We start from the raw sequence: 14,580 nt of genomic DNA on the forward strand, positions 1-14,580 counted from the left end.
AGGAAGCAACACTTTTTTTAAAATTCATTTGTAAAAAGTACTGTTTCCTGGCACATTTGTAATTTGATATGCCATGAATAATTACAGTGTGCCATAGAGTATCACTTTTTTCAAATGAATTCCGAATAAAGTGCTGCTTCCTAGCATTAGTTGAGAGCACTTTGCACGTACCTATATGGCTATATGCAGTGGCGGAGTCAAAATTTTAGTTTAAAAGGGTCAAGATTAAAAATAAAGTTGAGCAAAAATTAATTTAAAATATTAAAAAATATAAGTAATAAACTAAATAAACAATTCAATTCAATAAAATTTAATTATTGTTTAAAATATATAAATGTAACTTATAATTTATTTTGTTATGCCTAGCAAGATTCTACTGTCATATTTGGTCTCTATCATTAGAAGGGTAAGAAAAAAAAAAAAATTGTTCTTAAGGAATAATTTAATGGCATATTTGTTAAATTTATCTCGATACGAGCTCCTTTAAAATTTGATTAGAGTTCAAGAAAATCATTGTTGTTCTCCGTAATTTCAACTAATTACAATTATATATTTCATTCGAGTAAAATATGTAACAGAAACGGAGACCACGCTTCATGAAGCGAATGTCTCTAGTTTGAATCTCCCCTCCCCCTTTTGTGTGGACATATAAAAAAAAAATTAAAAAAAATGTTACAGAAACAATACATGTTCCTAAACAATTAATTTAAAATCCGAAAGAAACGATGCGTTTTTGTAACTATGAATAATCAACATTAAAATCACGAGCCACAGCATTTTTTTTTTTTTTCTCAAATAAACGCAACCTTTGTACTTAAAACGCTGCGTTTTCGTAAAACACTTGAACTCGTCCAGTTTCCCCCGTCGTCGTCTTGTTCCTTGTTCTCACCGGAGTCTGTGAAATATATCCATCAAATCAAAGCCTTGGTTCCAACTGATTTACCTACCTACCTATATATAACCTGTCTTCACGCTCTCTCCGCCACACACAATCCATTCTTTTCAAAGTCTTTATTTAAAATAACCGTTTTCCACTTCCCTCCAAGAAAATGTGTTGTCACAAGAAAGGCTCCTCTGCCCACACCAAGCGGTCCGAACCCCCATCCCTTGCACCCTCTCCCTCCACTCAACCCACACCGCCACCTGAGAAGATGATCATCATCGAAGAATTGGAACTGGCCGTCGCCGCCGTCCGAGGCCGGAACCTTAGCACAGCGCTGAAACTCGTCGACGACTCTCTTTCGCGCTACCCTGACTCCGCGGTTCTTCACAGTATCAGAGGCGCCATTCATTTTCAGGCCGCTTCTCAAACCAGCCACAACTCTGCCGCCCAAGTCGAGCACCTCAAGAGTTCACTCGACGGCGACCGCCGGGCCCTCCAGCTGGCCCCGAACTCCGTCTCCTTCGCCCGCTACTACGCCCAGGCACTCTTTGAGCTGGCCCAGAACGACGCCGCTGTGGAATATGATTACAACGCCGTGATCGAAGCATGCGAGTGCGCGTTGCTGCTGGACAATCCGACGGACCCGGTGGAAGATCTCTTGGGCATTGGAGGGATGGCGTACGTGGACCCCAGCCCAGTCGGGCGAATAGAAGAAGTGAAAAAGAATCTCGTAAATCTCATGGAGGAATCCAAGAAAAACAAGAAGAGTACTCTTCTTGTGGACGAAATTGAGTCTCTACAACTACAACGTAGAAAGGAGGAGACCATAGAGCCGAGCCCGCAGAATCACGCATTGTCCCTGCCGCCGCCGGATGATTGGCCTAGGATCGAAGAGAAAAGAAACCACTACAAGAATCTCAATATCACAGCCCGAGCAAATATTAAGCGAACCCCTGAAGCTGGCTGCTCTTATCCATATGAGCCTGAAAGTGACCCGTCGGTAATAAATTTTGTGGATTTGTTTAAAAAATACTATCAATCTTCTCTCTTTTTCTCTTATTGGACACCATATTTCTACTTTTCAGGTGTTTGATCGATTCTCTGTATATAATTCTTGCTTCCCTCCAGTTAAAATCCTGGAGTGGTGGTTCAGCAATCACGGCAATGAGCCCCAAGTGAGAGTTGAGTTACCTCCAAGTATTCATACTGATGGTAATTGGATAGGACTTGCTTTATTTGCTTCTTTTTCAGTCTGCGAGCATTCACTTGCCATCCTTGAAGATTTGGAGAAAGAAACTCATCTTCTTTGTTGTTTGGAAACTGACGTTGATAGTATAGAGCCTCACCATGCCTATCGCCCCACTCGAGCGGATTTCAAGCTGTTACATCTTGGTGGGTTCATGTGGCTGTTCTATATTCCGAGATGGTCACTTCCAGGTTGGTTGAGTATATCCAGGCGCATTGAGGCTTTCATTTTCAGCGACAGCCCAAGCTTGAGAGCGCAAAATTTTGGGCTCCGTCTTCTATTCCGGCATAATGAGGGAGAGTTTATGGAAGCAATAAGGCATTGTGTTGCCTCATTGTCTGATAGTCGGGATCTCATTTGTCATAATTTGGCGGTTGATCTTAGACAAAGAAATAAGCAAATTCATGATGATGATCAGACAAGGGCAAAAGACAAGGGAAAAAGAGTTCTGCTAGAATAAACTGTACGTAGTTATTTGTCCGGTTGTTTTGGTAATTGATGAGAGGCAAGATAAATGCATTGCCATTAGTTTGATAAATGGATGGCAGTGTAGTAATACATGACTGCCATGAATACTCAAACAAGGACTCCATTTGCCACATTGAATATTTCGGAACAGTTTACTGGCATTATTCTCTCTGTACGTCTGTGTTTTTTTTTTTTTTTTGGATTTTTTATATGACAGATAGCAGTAGAATTATGCTATTGAAGGATGATATAAATTAGTCTACACAGAATTTTGTTTTATGTCAAGCTTGTGCTAAACCTAATCTCACTGGATTCAAGCTGCATAAAGCTTTGAGCAACTCCTCTTGTTTGAATTTCATATCTTAGTCTATTTCAGTTGCTTTAGTTGTAGTGTTTTTGTAAACCCTCATGTTAATTAGGAAGATTTTCTCGCATTGTTTGATTTTGTCGTAGAGCATATATTCACATCGTGCTAATTAAAGCTAATTTGGCACGATTTGAATGCTAAAGTAGCCAGAATTTTTGTTGAGTGCTAAAGTAGTGCTTCACAACAAAGCGAAAAAGGGACATTTTTATTCGTCCATTCTCTATCCTGTCAATATTTTGTGCATGCCTTTTCATTTCTACCTTTCGTTCTCTCCTCGCATCAAGTACAAGCTCCTCTCTTCTCTCTCTCTCCATACAAAGAAGGCCGCTGAGCCCCTCAACTACGGCTACTCCGTGCTGCACACCTCAGCCCCTTCGCACTCTGCCACGACTTCTCCCGCGACTTCAACAGGGAGTTCGAGATTGGGTTGTTTTTTCTCCCTATATCATATTAAGTGAATAGAGATTGAAAATGATAGGAAGATGACAAATCTGTCATATAAAGAGGTAGTACAATTTGTTGCACATAGGCTTACAAAAGCGACAATAAAAAAAAAGAGTCATGAATTGTGAAGTTGTATCCAAAAATTCCAAATTGTATGTATGAAGTTCCAAAAGTTCCAAATTTTTTGAGCTTTGGCTCTAGTTTCCTCGGTATGAATGAAGATTAATAAAATTTTCAAAAAAAGAAAAAAGAAAAAAGAAAAGATTATTATTTATATTTAAATATCTTCTAGATTAATACACTTAATTACCTTTATTTATAAAACCTAAAAAAATAAATTTATTCTTTATACGAACTCATTAACATGGAATTCTGTTGATGTATGTTGGGCTATATAGCCCACAAGAACCTCATAACCAGCCCATAAGCCCATTAGTAGGTACAAAGAATCCAACCCCACGGCAACAGAATGCGCGACATATCCAATCTGGAAAAGCTAAAAAAATATCACTTACACACTCTATAAATACCCACCCTTTCATATGGGTTGGGACCCACCACATGTTGGCCACACCCCATGTGACTATGTGAGAAAGTGGGTGTGTATGAAGTGTGTAAGGGGTGTTTTTGTTACACCCCTCTATCCAAATCTCACGATTAGGCTGAAACGTGTGGCCAAGCAGTTACATGGAAAATGTTATAAAAGAGATGTTCAGGGTACGTAGGTAAAAATGGACTTTTCGGCCTAAGCTCAAAATTCTGATTTAACGCATTTATAATTTTTATTTTGAAACACATATACTGACTTTTTTTAAATAAAAAAACATATATTAACTTAAGCATTAAAGTTATTCTATCAATAGGCTTTTGTGCTTATATCTTTTGAGAAATGTTAGGGGTACTAAGTTTTTTACTAAAATATGATTACTAAGATGATGTGGAACTTATTCATTGATACCCATAGCATTTCATTTTATTAATTATTTTACATTTGTTTTATAAATAAGCTCCACATCATCTCTTAGAAAAAGATTTAGTATCCCTACCATTTCTCATATCTTTTTCTTTTGTAAGTGCAAATTGATCCGGCATTCGGTACTTAGAAATTGTTGCAACAATGTAATTGTAATTTCCTAAACTTGAAAAATAAGAATAAGAAAAAAAAAAAAAAAAAAGTCTTCTCTCTCTCAGCCGGCCCTAGAGAAAAAATTCTTAGAAAACAAATCTACAGATCTGAGAGGAAGATAGAGCCTCCTCTCCATTTCCCTTTCTACTATCCGCTCCTACCCTCTCCATCCCCCCATTCTGGTTTTTTCCTTTGTTTGTAGGTGTTTTCCGACCAGACAAGCAATTTTAACATATCCGCTATGCATCCATCCATCTACCTCCGTATTATGTTGTTCATTTCCTCCATGGTCTCTGCTGCTATTTACTAGTTGTGTTTTTGCTTTGGATAAGAGTTTTCTTCTCCATAGATCTGCCCTTATGGACGATCTATGAAATGAAGGTGAGTCAAGTGTAAGAAGTTATCTCTCACGGCCTGAATATTTCAGTGTGAGGAGTTATCTCTCACGGCCTGGATAGTTCGGTGTGAGGAGTTATCTCTCATAGTTGATTTAAATAAATTTTTCTAGGATATTTGGCTACCCTTGTGTTAGATATAGTCTGCTCAGAGCAAATCTGCTCTTTAACTATTTTTTTACATGGGTTGGCGGAAGATAAAAGTCATAGATATCACTTTATTGTAAGAATTTTGTTTGTATCTATGACTTTGTAACTAGTATATATCACTTTAATTATTGTAAGAATTAATTTTGTTTGTATTTATGACTTTGTAACCTAATAGCATGTAGCTATGATTTTGCAGACCTTTATACTTTGCAATGTAAGAGCTTTATGCTCGTGATCTTTCATCAATGAAATACTCAGATCTTTCGTTATATATATATATATATATTCACTACGTTTTTCTTTTTGACCCTTTCCTTCAAACCATGTTTTATCTATTTTTCCTTCCGTCTAATTTCTTGGCTCCTTCCTTATGTTCTTTCTTCTTATTTCTTTCATATATACCAAACTTCAATTCCTTCAAATTTCAGTAGACTCTTTTTCTATGAAGATCTTGTCAAAAATTAATTTTTATTTGAATTACTCGATTGGGAGATGGTGATACGCTCGGGACTAACCGGCTACACGTGGATTTTAAATTTATAAGTTTACCACTCGCAATAGTACGAATCGATTGTACTATAGTAAGGGTGATCGAACCACAGAGAGATTTGGATGTTTTGCGTAATAGGATATGAAAAGGAGCGTATCTAACTTAATTTATCAACAAAAGTAAAAACAAAAGTTGTAGAATTGAAGCTACAATGATAAAGTGAAGGAAATGAAAACGGAAATGAAATTAACTTAAAAGAAAACTTAGGGTGTTGATCCTATCCAATCCTCAACCTATGCAATGCTTAAAGTCTATATGGATCTTCCTAACATGCTTGATATGAGCGCATAATGGGTGTCAATCACTACGACGACCTCGACATGAAAATACTTTCGTTAAGACGTAATCATAAAGCACCTAGATTTACATTAATCAACTCCACGTAAAGATTAAGCTATAATTGAAAACATTTTACTCTACCGAAGATGTGGAGTGACTAACGTGCCCTAGCTTACTACTCTATAACACATCCTAATAAGTGTACACAATACATGAAAACCCTAATTAGGCCACAATGATAAGATATCTAGTTTCACACCAAATCATTCCACATAAAGTTAAACTACAATTGAAAGACAATTAGACTACCAAAGGGGTGAAATGATTGGTGTTCCCTAGCATACCCTATAAGGTAACTCTAATGAGAAATCATACATCATGTCAAATAGCACCATTGAAAAAGACATCATTCTTGTTTCCAAGAATGTTGGTTTTACTCAAGACTTCAAGAAAAACTCATAGACAAGTTAAACTCTTTTTCATGAATAAATTTGATTGGAATCTTGATACCAAAACCTTTTAGCATGGGTTTTGATATCCTCTAGCCCTCAACAATCATCAAACATCTAAAGAAAATCCTAAGGACATCAAGAACACTTCATGGTTTTTGGATTGGATTTTTGATCAAACCCTAAGACTAAATTAGCTAGACATGAATTGAATCTAAGTTAAGCATGAATTTAAAGGAAAGCAGTAAAGAAACAAGAAAGAAATGATTTAAAAACAACTATATTAAACTAAAGAAATTTGGATTACAAAGAAAGGAAGAAAATGAAGAACAAGCTAAGCTAGAACTTGAAATTAAGGAAAGGAGACAAGCTCTCTAGAACTAAGCCCAGAAAACGTGCACTAAAGGAAACTAAAAACACAAGGAATTGAAGTGATACATCTGAGCAAATCCGAAATCCCAAAAGATGCATGTTCTAACCTACAACCCTAATCTCATATATATAGAGAATTGGATTTACAAAAGATCATCAAGAGTTAATCCTAGCCGCACAAACAGAGCTAGTCGGCGTCCATTTCTGTCCACAAAATCCAACTTTTAATTTGGATCGCACAAAGGATACAAAGATCTGAAAATATCTGAACTTTCTGGAAGACACGAATTCGATCGATCGAAAATATGTCGATCGATCGAAGAGTAGATCGATCGAATTATTGCTGTACAAATAATCGATCGATCGAAATGCCTTGGGACGATTTTCCATTTTCTCAGGATCAGTCTCGAACTCTGGAAGTGACCAAAATGCCCTTGATGTATTTCCAGGTCTAATTCAAGTATTTTGAATTAGATTTCAACTAAGACCTGAAAATAAGATAAACACAAAAACTACAACAAAACGTTATATATACAATACGAACTAGGTCTAACAAATGCGAATTAAGGGGTCTTGAATCGGATAATTCAAGACTTATCAGGAGATGTGTAAGTGAGAGTGAATATATATGCTTTCTTATGAGGCTTGAAAAAGCTACATATAAATTATGAATAATGTTATATATATATATATATATATATATATATATATATATATCATATTTTTATTTCACTTTGATGATGTGATACAATTAATCAACTCTTGATTATTTATTATTTTTTATTATTATTATTATTATTATTATTATTATTATTATTGTTTTTTTTAATAATGACCGATCCATAGACTACTTTGAATTATCTTTCAAATTCATATTCAGCTTAATAAATTTTTCTCTATATTTTAGCTAAAACAAAAAAAATTACATGTTAGCTATTTAATTTTTCAAAGCACCTAGATTTTACCTTGATTTTAACCATCTATGTACTATCAATATTCCATTTAAAATTTTTTTCTCAATAATTTTTTTTATTCTTTATTTTTTATTGAGATTAGAGAACGATAGGATATATATTACTTTTGGTAATTGTTGAGCAATGTAATGGGGGATCCAGATATTGATAGGCCTACAAGACAAATTCATATTCTCGTGAGTCGTGGTTTGATCAGCATATTAATCAACTAAGGAAATCAAGAAACCATTGAAGGACCATATTACATACTAACGGACCTCTAGGCCTGGCGGCTAAGATAGCCAAAGGAGGTTTAAAAAGATGCATATACCAACAACAGAACCAAAACCACGTTAGGACCGAGCTTGGTGGCTAAGCCTACACCCGGTCCAAGACCAACAACAAGATACACCTCCATCCCCATGGAATACAGCTCAAACGACCTAGGGTTTCTTTCAGGCTAATACAAATCTAAAATCTTATCAATACAAATGAACAAATTAAATTATCAATCAGAGGGGAATGCTGTGTGAAAACAGGGGATATGAACAGTACACTATATTCGTCCCTTTTGCTAGAAAAATCACACTCCACGAATCCGGAATCTCTCCTTTACCGCGCATAGGATTTGGTTTTAATGTTTTTTTTTTTTTTTTTTTTTTTTTTTTTTGAACTTTGTAGTTTTTTTAAATTATTAAATTTTAATTATATTTTTAATAGGGGCACAAGACAAGTGTCTATTTTTTCGATACAGAACAAACAACTCGTAGACGGCATAACAACAACTCACATTACCCATTGCTAACGACACAAATCACAAAATTAAAGCGGTGCAAAACTACTTATTGCAAGTTGCATTTTTTTTAGATTAGTTTTATAAGCTCAATTTTTAATCTAAGCAGTCTTGAAATTTAGAGATTATAGTTATTGAATATTGGTAATGTTACAATGATATTATTACTCAGTTTATACTATTTTTTTTATTTAAATACTAATTTCATACATAATTAATTAATTTTTATATATTAATTTAATCTTCAAAACTTAATATATTTTTCATTTGTAATTTTTGACCTCCCTATTTGATGTCTTGCCCTTCCCATAAAAATGTCTGGTGGGGTGTTTTTGAATCCTATATGTTTGATTAAATGTGCGACGAAGGTGTTGGAGGGCTTTCACTTGGCTACTGACATTGGCCAACCTGTTTCACATGCCATTGTTAATCGGTCTCAATCATGGGTTAAACCGTCTGGTGGTAATTTTAAAATTAATTGGGATGCAGCAGTTAATAAGAAGAAGAAGATTATGGGAGTGGGTATAGTGATTCGAGATCATAAGGGTATGGTTTGGGCAGCAATGTGTTCGTCTAAACCATATATCTCGGATCCAGCTATGGCTGAAGCGTTGGGTGCACGACAAGCTGTGGAACTATGTCGAAATTTGGGTTTACAGTCTTTGTTGTTGGAGGGAGATGCCAAAGAGATTGTCTTAGAGATTGCTTCTGGTGGGGCTTCTGTGGACAAATATGGCAGTATTGTTGAGCCTACCCTTTGGCTTTTGTCTCATGTGGCTGACTGGAGTGTTCATTTTGTCCCAAGGGAAGCCAATGTGGGTTTTTCCTTGGCAAGGTTTTAATGAGGCATATTCTTAGTGTATGGTCATCCAAGGAGGAGTGTTATGAATGTATTCATGCATTTAGTGGATGACCAAGTGGTTTTATCTATTGGAATTTTACACATTTATGTCATCTTTTAGAATTCCATAACATTCATGTAATACATTGATGTACCCTTTTCATTCATGTCTTATCCTTTCTTATTCCTTAACCTCCCACTATGATTCTATGTCTATAAAATGAAGTATTGGGTACTTTGTAAAACACACAATTATAGAGAAGAATCATACATAGTTCCTGAAGAACTAGTTTCATATTTACAATCTCTTTATCTTGTCTTGTTATTTTCATTAATTTTACAACAGTAACAGGAATATTGGAGCACACAATATTCATTAATTAAGCACATAAACAATGAAACCTTCAAACCTTTTCCAAGTTTCAATGAAACCTTGAAAGACGATGTCATTCATTAATTAAGCACGTAAACAATTTTATTTAAAGAAGGAAAAGGTGATAACGTTAGAACTTTCTCTTTTCTCTCATCTCTCCGTCTAGAACTTTCTCTTTTCTCTATATCGCCCCCCACCCAAAGAAACCAATCTGCGCCGGGGAGGGAGGCTTTCAAGCCTTCCTCCCCCGGTTTTTGTCCTCTCCCCTTAGTCTTTGTGGGCTAAGGGGTTTTTTTGCTTTCTCCCGAGGGTTTGTGGCTACCAACCTGGTCATTACTTTTAGCCCAAGATTTGTGACCGACTCCCAAATCAAGCAAAATTATATGTCAATACAAAGACATCATTCTGGTTAACTAGGTCTCTCATTTGTAACAATTTGTCTGTAGTAGTCTGAGTCCTGTTTGGCTCAGGGGAGGTGCTCACCCTTGTGGTGGTGTAATATGTACACCTTATGGTAGTCTTATGTACACCTGTATGGTGGATTATGTATCCTTCTTCTCTATTAATGAAAGTGTTATCTTTCCCTTAAAAAAAAAAAAAAAATAATCCAATGAACAAAAAAATCACTAAAAATTTGTAGTACTTTGTACAAAAAATAACATACAAAACTTTTTCACACAATCATTTCTCTAAATTTTAGTGCAAAATTTACAAAAGAAAAAACAATTTAAATTAAAAATAATATATAAATTAGAATAGAAAATAAGGACAAAAAATGAAAATGGAAGAATAAAACCACAAAAATAAAGATAAAAAAATGAAAAATGAAAAATACTAATATAATTGAAAAGAACTGTCTTTTTCAGTATACTTGCAAAAGAAACTCAATGAACAGCAACGTAAACTAAAAGATCGTCGTAGCTCGTACTAAAAATAATGATAAGAAACTCTTTCTCTCACTATCATTTTCCTAAATTTAATGTAAAATTTGAAAAAGAAAAAAAAATCAATTGAATAAAAATAATATATAAATTATAACAAAAAAAAAAGGAAAAAAAAAACAGAAAATGAAAATGCTAATATAATTGATATATATATATATATATATTTTTTTTCTGTATACTTTTCCAAGTCTTGAAAGCCAATGTCATCCATAAATTAATCACGTAAACAACGTATTTTTTTGCTAATTGATGTACAAGTTCTTGGAGTCAGTGGCTAGGAGAATCATTGCATTGACGAGAGGCAAGATGGCATTGTCATTAGTTCTGAGCTTATAGTTTGACAAGTTTGATTTAATTTTATTTGAATGATCAATGATAAATGTACTGTGTTTGATTATTATTATTTTTTTTTTTTCATTTTTTATATAACAGATGGGAGTTAAATTATTATATTGGAGGATGTTATGATATAAATTAGTCTACACAGAATTCTGTTTTATGGCAAGCTCGTGCTAAACCTAATCTCACTGGATTCAAGCCACATAAAACTTTGAGCAGCTCTTCTGTTGTTGGAATTGCAAATCTTAGTCTATTTCAGTTGCTTTAGCTGTAGCAGTGTTTCTGTCAACCCTCATGTTAGGAAGATTTTCTCATACTGTTTGATTTTGTCTTCGAACATTCACACAGTGCTAATTTGGCTAGTCCAATAGCAAAATATGTCAGAAAAAAAAAAAAAAAAAAAGTGCTACATCTGGCTCTCTAAAGTAGCCAGAATTTTTGTTGAGTGCTGAAGTGCTCAATAAGCTAAAAAACAGTCTTTTTTATTCGTCCATTTTCTGTCCTGTCAATATTTTGTTGCCTTTTCATTCATTTATCTCTTTCGTTCTCTCCTCTTTGCTCTCCTTACTCTCTCAACACTAAGAAGGCTGCCGAACCCCTTGACTGCCACTACTCCGTGTCACGCCGCCTCAGCCCTGTTGCCCGCACTGCCGCCGGCTGCTCTCGCGACTTCAACGGGGAGTTTGAGACCGATTTGTTCTCTCTCCCTATGTTATATTTTGTGAATAGAGATTGGAAATGAAACTAAGATTTTGGAGTTTTATGTTGTTTTTGTGCTTGTGATTGGCTGAGATGATTTTGGGGTAGGTCTTTCTCTGTGCTGTGTTTTGTCAAAATGCTCTTGTTTTTCTGAATTGTACGTTGTATTTGTTCAGAAAGTAGTAGAAATCTTTAGTTTCAAGTTCACTATTCTTTGTGCGTTCTATTTGTGCATTTAGAATCGATTTAGCGTGAGAATCAAAAGTGCATCTGTTTAGCAGCAACTGGGATTCCGTTTATGAAGAAATCTTATAAGATAAAATAGATGCTGTATAAGAGTAGGAATTTCTAAGTTAGCTTTATGGTTTCTCTTGCTCTCTTCTTGCCGGAGATCTTATGATCTTTGCCCCTGGAATTTTCCTCTTTTATTTTTCTTTCCTCTTATAAAAAATCCTAGTTTAAAATTGATATCAGCCTTCCATCACAAATATCTGTTCCTTTTCAATTGCAGTATATATGTATTATGACAACTAAAACATGAGCTCTATTGGCTTTAGAATTTTCCATTTAGATCTTGACAGTGTAAGAGTTGGTCTTCATTTGACATTGATAAATACCAAAGGTTGTTTGCTGGTTCTTTTGTCTGTCTATATGTGTTTTCTGTATGAGGATTGGTAGACATTTCCCTATAGCAGATGGAAGTTTCACCTGATTAATTCACTGAGCTTAGTTGCTTGGGGATGCATTCAACTTTTTAATTCTACAAAAACTGTGGAACTTGATATGTTATTTGCAAAGGCATTAAGCCAGGGGGCTGTAAAATTGTTTGCCTTGTTGAAAAATTAAATTCAAAAAATATTTAAAATAGAGTTATATGAATAGTGTTTTGAAAAATTGATAGCTAAAAAAAAAAATTTAAATTAAATTTTTAACTAAAATTTTCCTAAACTAAAATTTAGCTAAACTTTGATTAGCCTGATGTGAATGCTTTTATTATGTATTGGATTTCATTCCATGGATCTTTATGATAGTTGAATTTTTGTTATTGTTTTCTGGCACTTTCTCTGCTATGAAGTGAAATGTTCCTTCCATTACCTGACCTCCATTTCCTCCTCATTCCCCTCATAACCCTAAAGAGCTTTCATAGATAAACCTTTGTTATTATCATCCCCATGGTATCCATGCTGACCTAATATAATCCACTCTATTAGTTCATATTAATCCAGACATCTCTTCCATCTAGAAGCCATGACAACACAGATAATGTAAATGAGAACTTTCCTACAACCTTCGTATTGCCCAACAAGCTACAGAAAGAAGAACCAGAGATGAGAACCACAAAATTCCATAGCAGAGCAATAGCCTGCAAAAGGAGGATACCTATTGAAAAACAATATTCTAAAAAGGGAGGAGAGTTGAACCAACATCCTGAATACACAACAAGGTAGAAGATCCAATAGATACAATTATATTAGATTAATGTGCAAATTAATACAAAAATCATGCACAGAAAATTTACCAAAACCAGCCTGAAATATGACAACATTGCAGCAGCAAAATAACACAGTTACTGGTTTAGGCTGGCTGGAAACCCCTTCAGGATTAGCCGGAATGGAATTAGATCAGTCCTTGCTTAATAAGGAATAAGGTGGTCAGAAGACTCCCGGCAACATCACTCCGTTGCATCTGAGTTCTCATCTGCCTCAGCTCCTGCATTCCAAATTGATGAGAGACAGAGATATACAGTCAATGGAAGAAAAGCATTAATAATAGACCGACCAGAGCTTGTAACTCTTATATGAAATAGCAAAAGGAACTTCCCTGGTTACATTACTCATACACAGCTAGGATGAACCACCATCCATGACTGCATTGTCTCATGCATAGAAACAAAGTGGACAAATTAAGGGGCCATGACAGTAATAAATATTCAAACGTAATCTATCTTGAGCTACAACAACCCATTAACGATCACATGGCTCAAGTAAAGGATGAAGATTGCAAGACGAATTTTAGCCCTTACCATTGTCAGTGATTTCTTCCCCATTCTTGCAATCTTCACCGTTTATTTGAACTATGGGAGATCTCTAGGTATTTAAGCACCGGAGGCAAGCCAAATCCTTCTATAACAATTTCTGCCATTTGCTGAAGCAGCATAGGGTTTTAATATTCCCATATTTATGTTTTTTTTTTTTTTTTTTTTTTTTTTTTTTTTTTTTTGATGAATAAGAAAATCTATTATAGACAAAAGAATGAGTCTGTACAACCAAAACCACCCAGAACCACATTATAGACAGAGAATATCTCTGAAAAAACACCCAAAACACTCAAACCACCCAAAACAAAACACACCATCAACAAAGAAGAACTAAACTAGAGCACGAACATTAATATTCCAGCTTTGGCAAAGCCAAATGTTCTCCATATTCTTCTGAAACTTCGCTTTCCCAGAAACTCGATATCGAATCTCCCAAAAATAATCTTCAAAATCTGCTCTTCAGTTTTAGGCTGGCCCCCAAACTTTATCTCATTTCTCTCCCTCCATATACTATAAATCGTAGAGCTGAGGATTAGGCGACAAATAGTCCCTAACAAAGTTTTCTCCTTCCAATTAGTACAACCTATTGAAATCATATCATCCCAACTAGTAGGGGAATTCAAAATATTACACCTTTGCATGCAACTCTTCTAGATTCTGGAGCTAAAGCCACATGAGAAGAATAAATGGTCTCTGCTTTCAATACTTCCACGGCAGAAAACACAAAGAGTGTCACCCTTAAAACCCCATGTCAACATACGGTCATCAGTGGTAAGTCTATTATGCATTGCTAACCAATGAATAAAAGCTTGTTTTGGAATAGCATATTTATGCCAAACAAGAGGCCACCAGATTACATTGTTCTTCTTTT

General features: G+C 35.1%; 1 protein-coding gene across 1 annotated transcript; it reads left to right on the forward strand.

The window, feature by feature from the left end:
• The first annotated feature begins 446 nt into the window (after positions 1–446).
• LOC133878543 (uncharacterized) lies at positions 447–2,763 on the forward strand. Its single transcript, XM_062317103.1, has 2 exons — positions 447–1,883; positions 1,969–2,763. The coding sequence occupies exons 1-2, from the start codon at positions 1,050–1,052 to the stop codon at positions 2,587–2,589; spliced, it is 1,455 nt and encodes a 484-aa protein (XP_062173087.1). The 5' UTR covers positions 447–1,049; the 3' UTR covers positions 2,590–2,763.
• Positions 2,764–14,580: the final 11,817 nt, after the last annotated feature.

This window comes from Alnus glutinosa, chromosome 9 (genome assembly GCF_958979055.1).
Source record: "Alnus glutinosa chromosome 9, dhAlnGlut1.1, whole genome shotgun sequence".
Classification (NCBI taxonomy): Eukaryota; Viridiplantae; Streptophyta; class Magnoliopsida; order Fagales; family Betulaceae; genus Alnus; species Alnus glutinosa.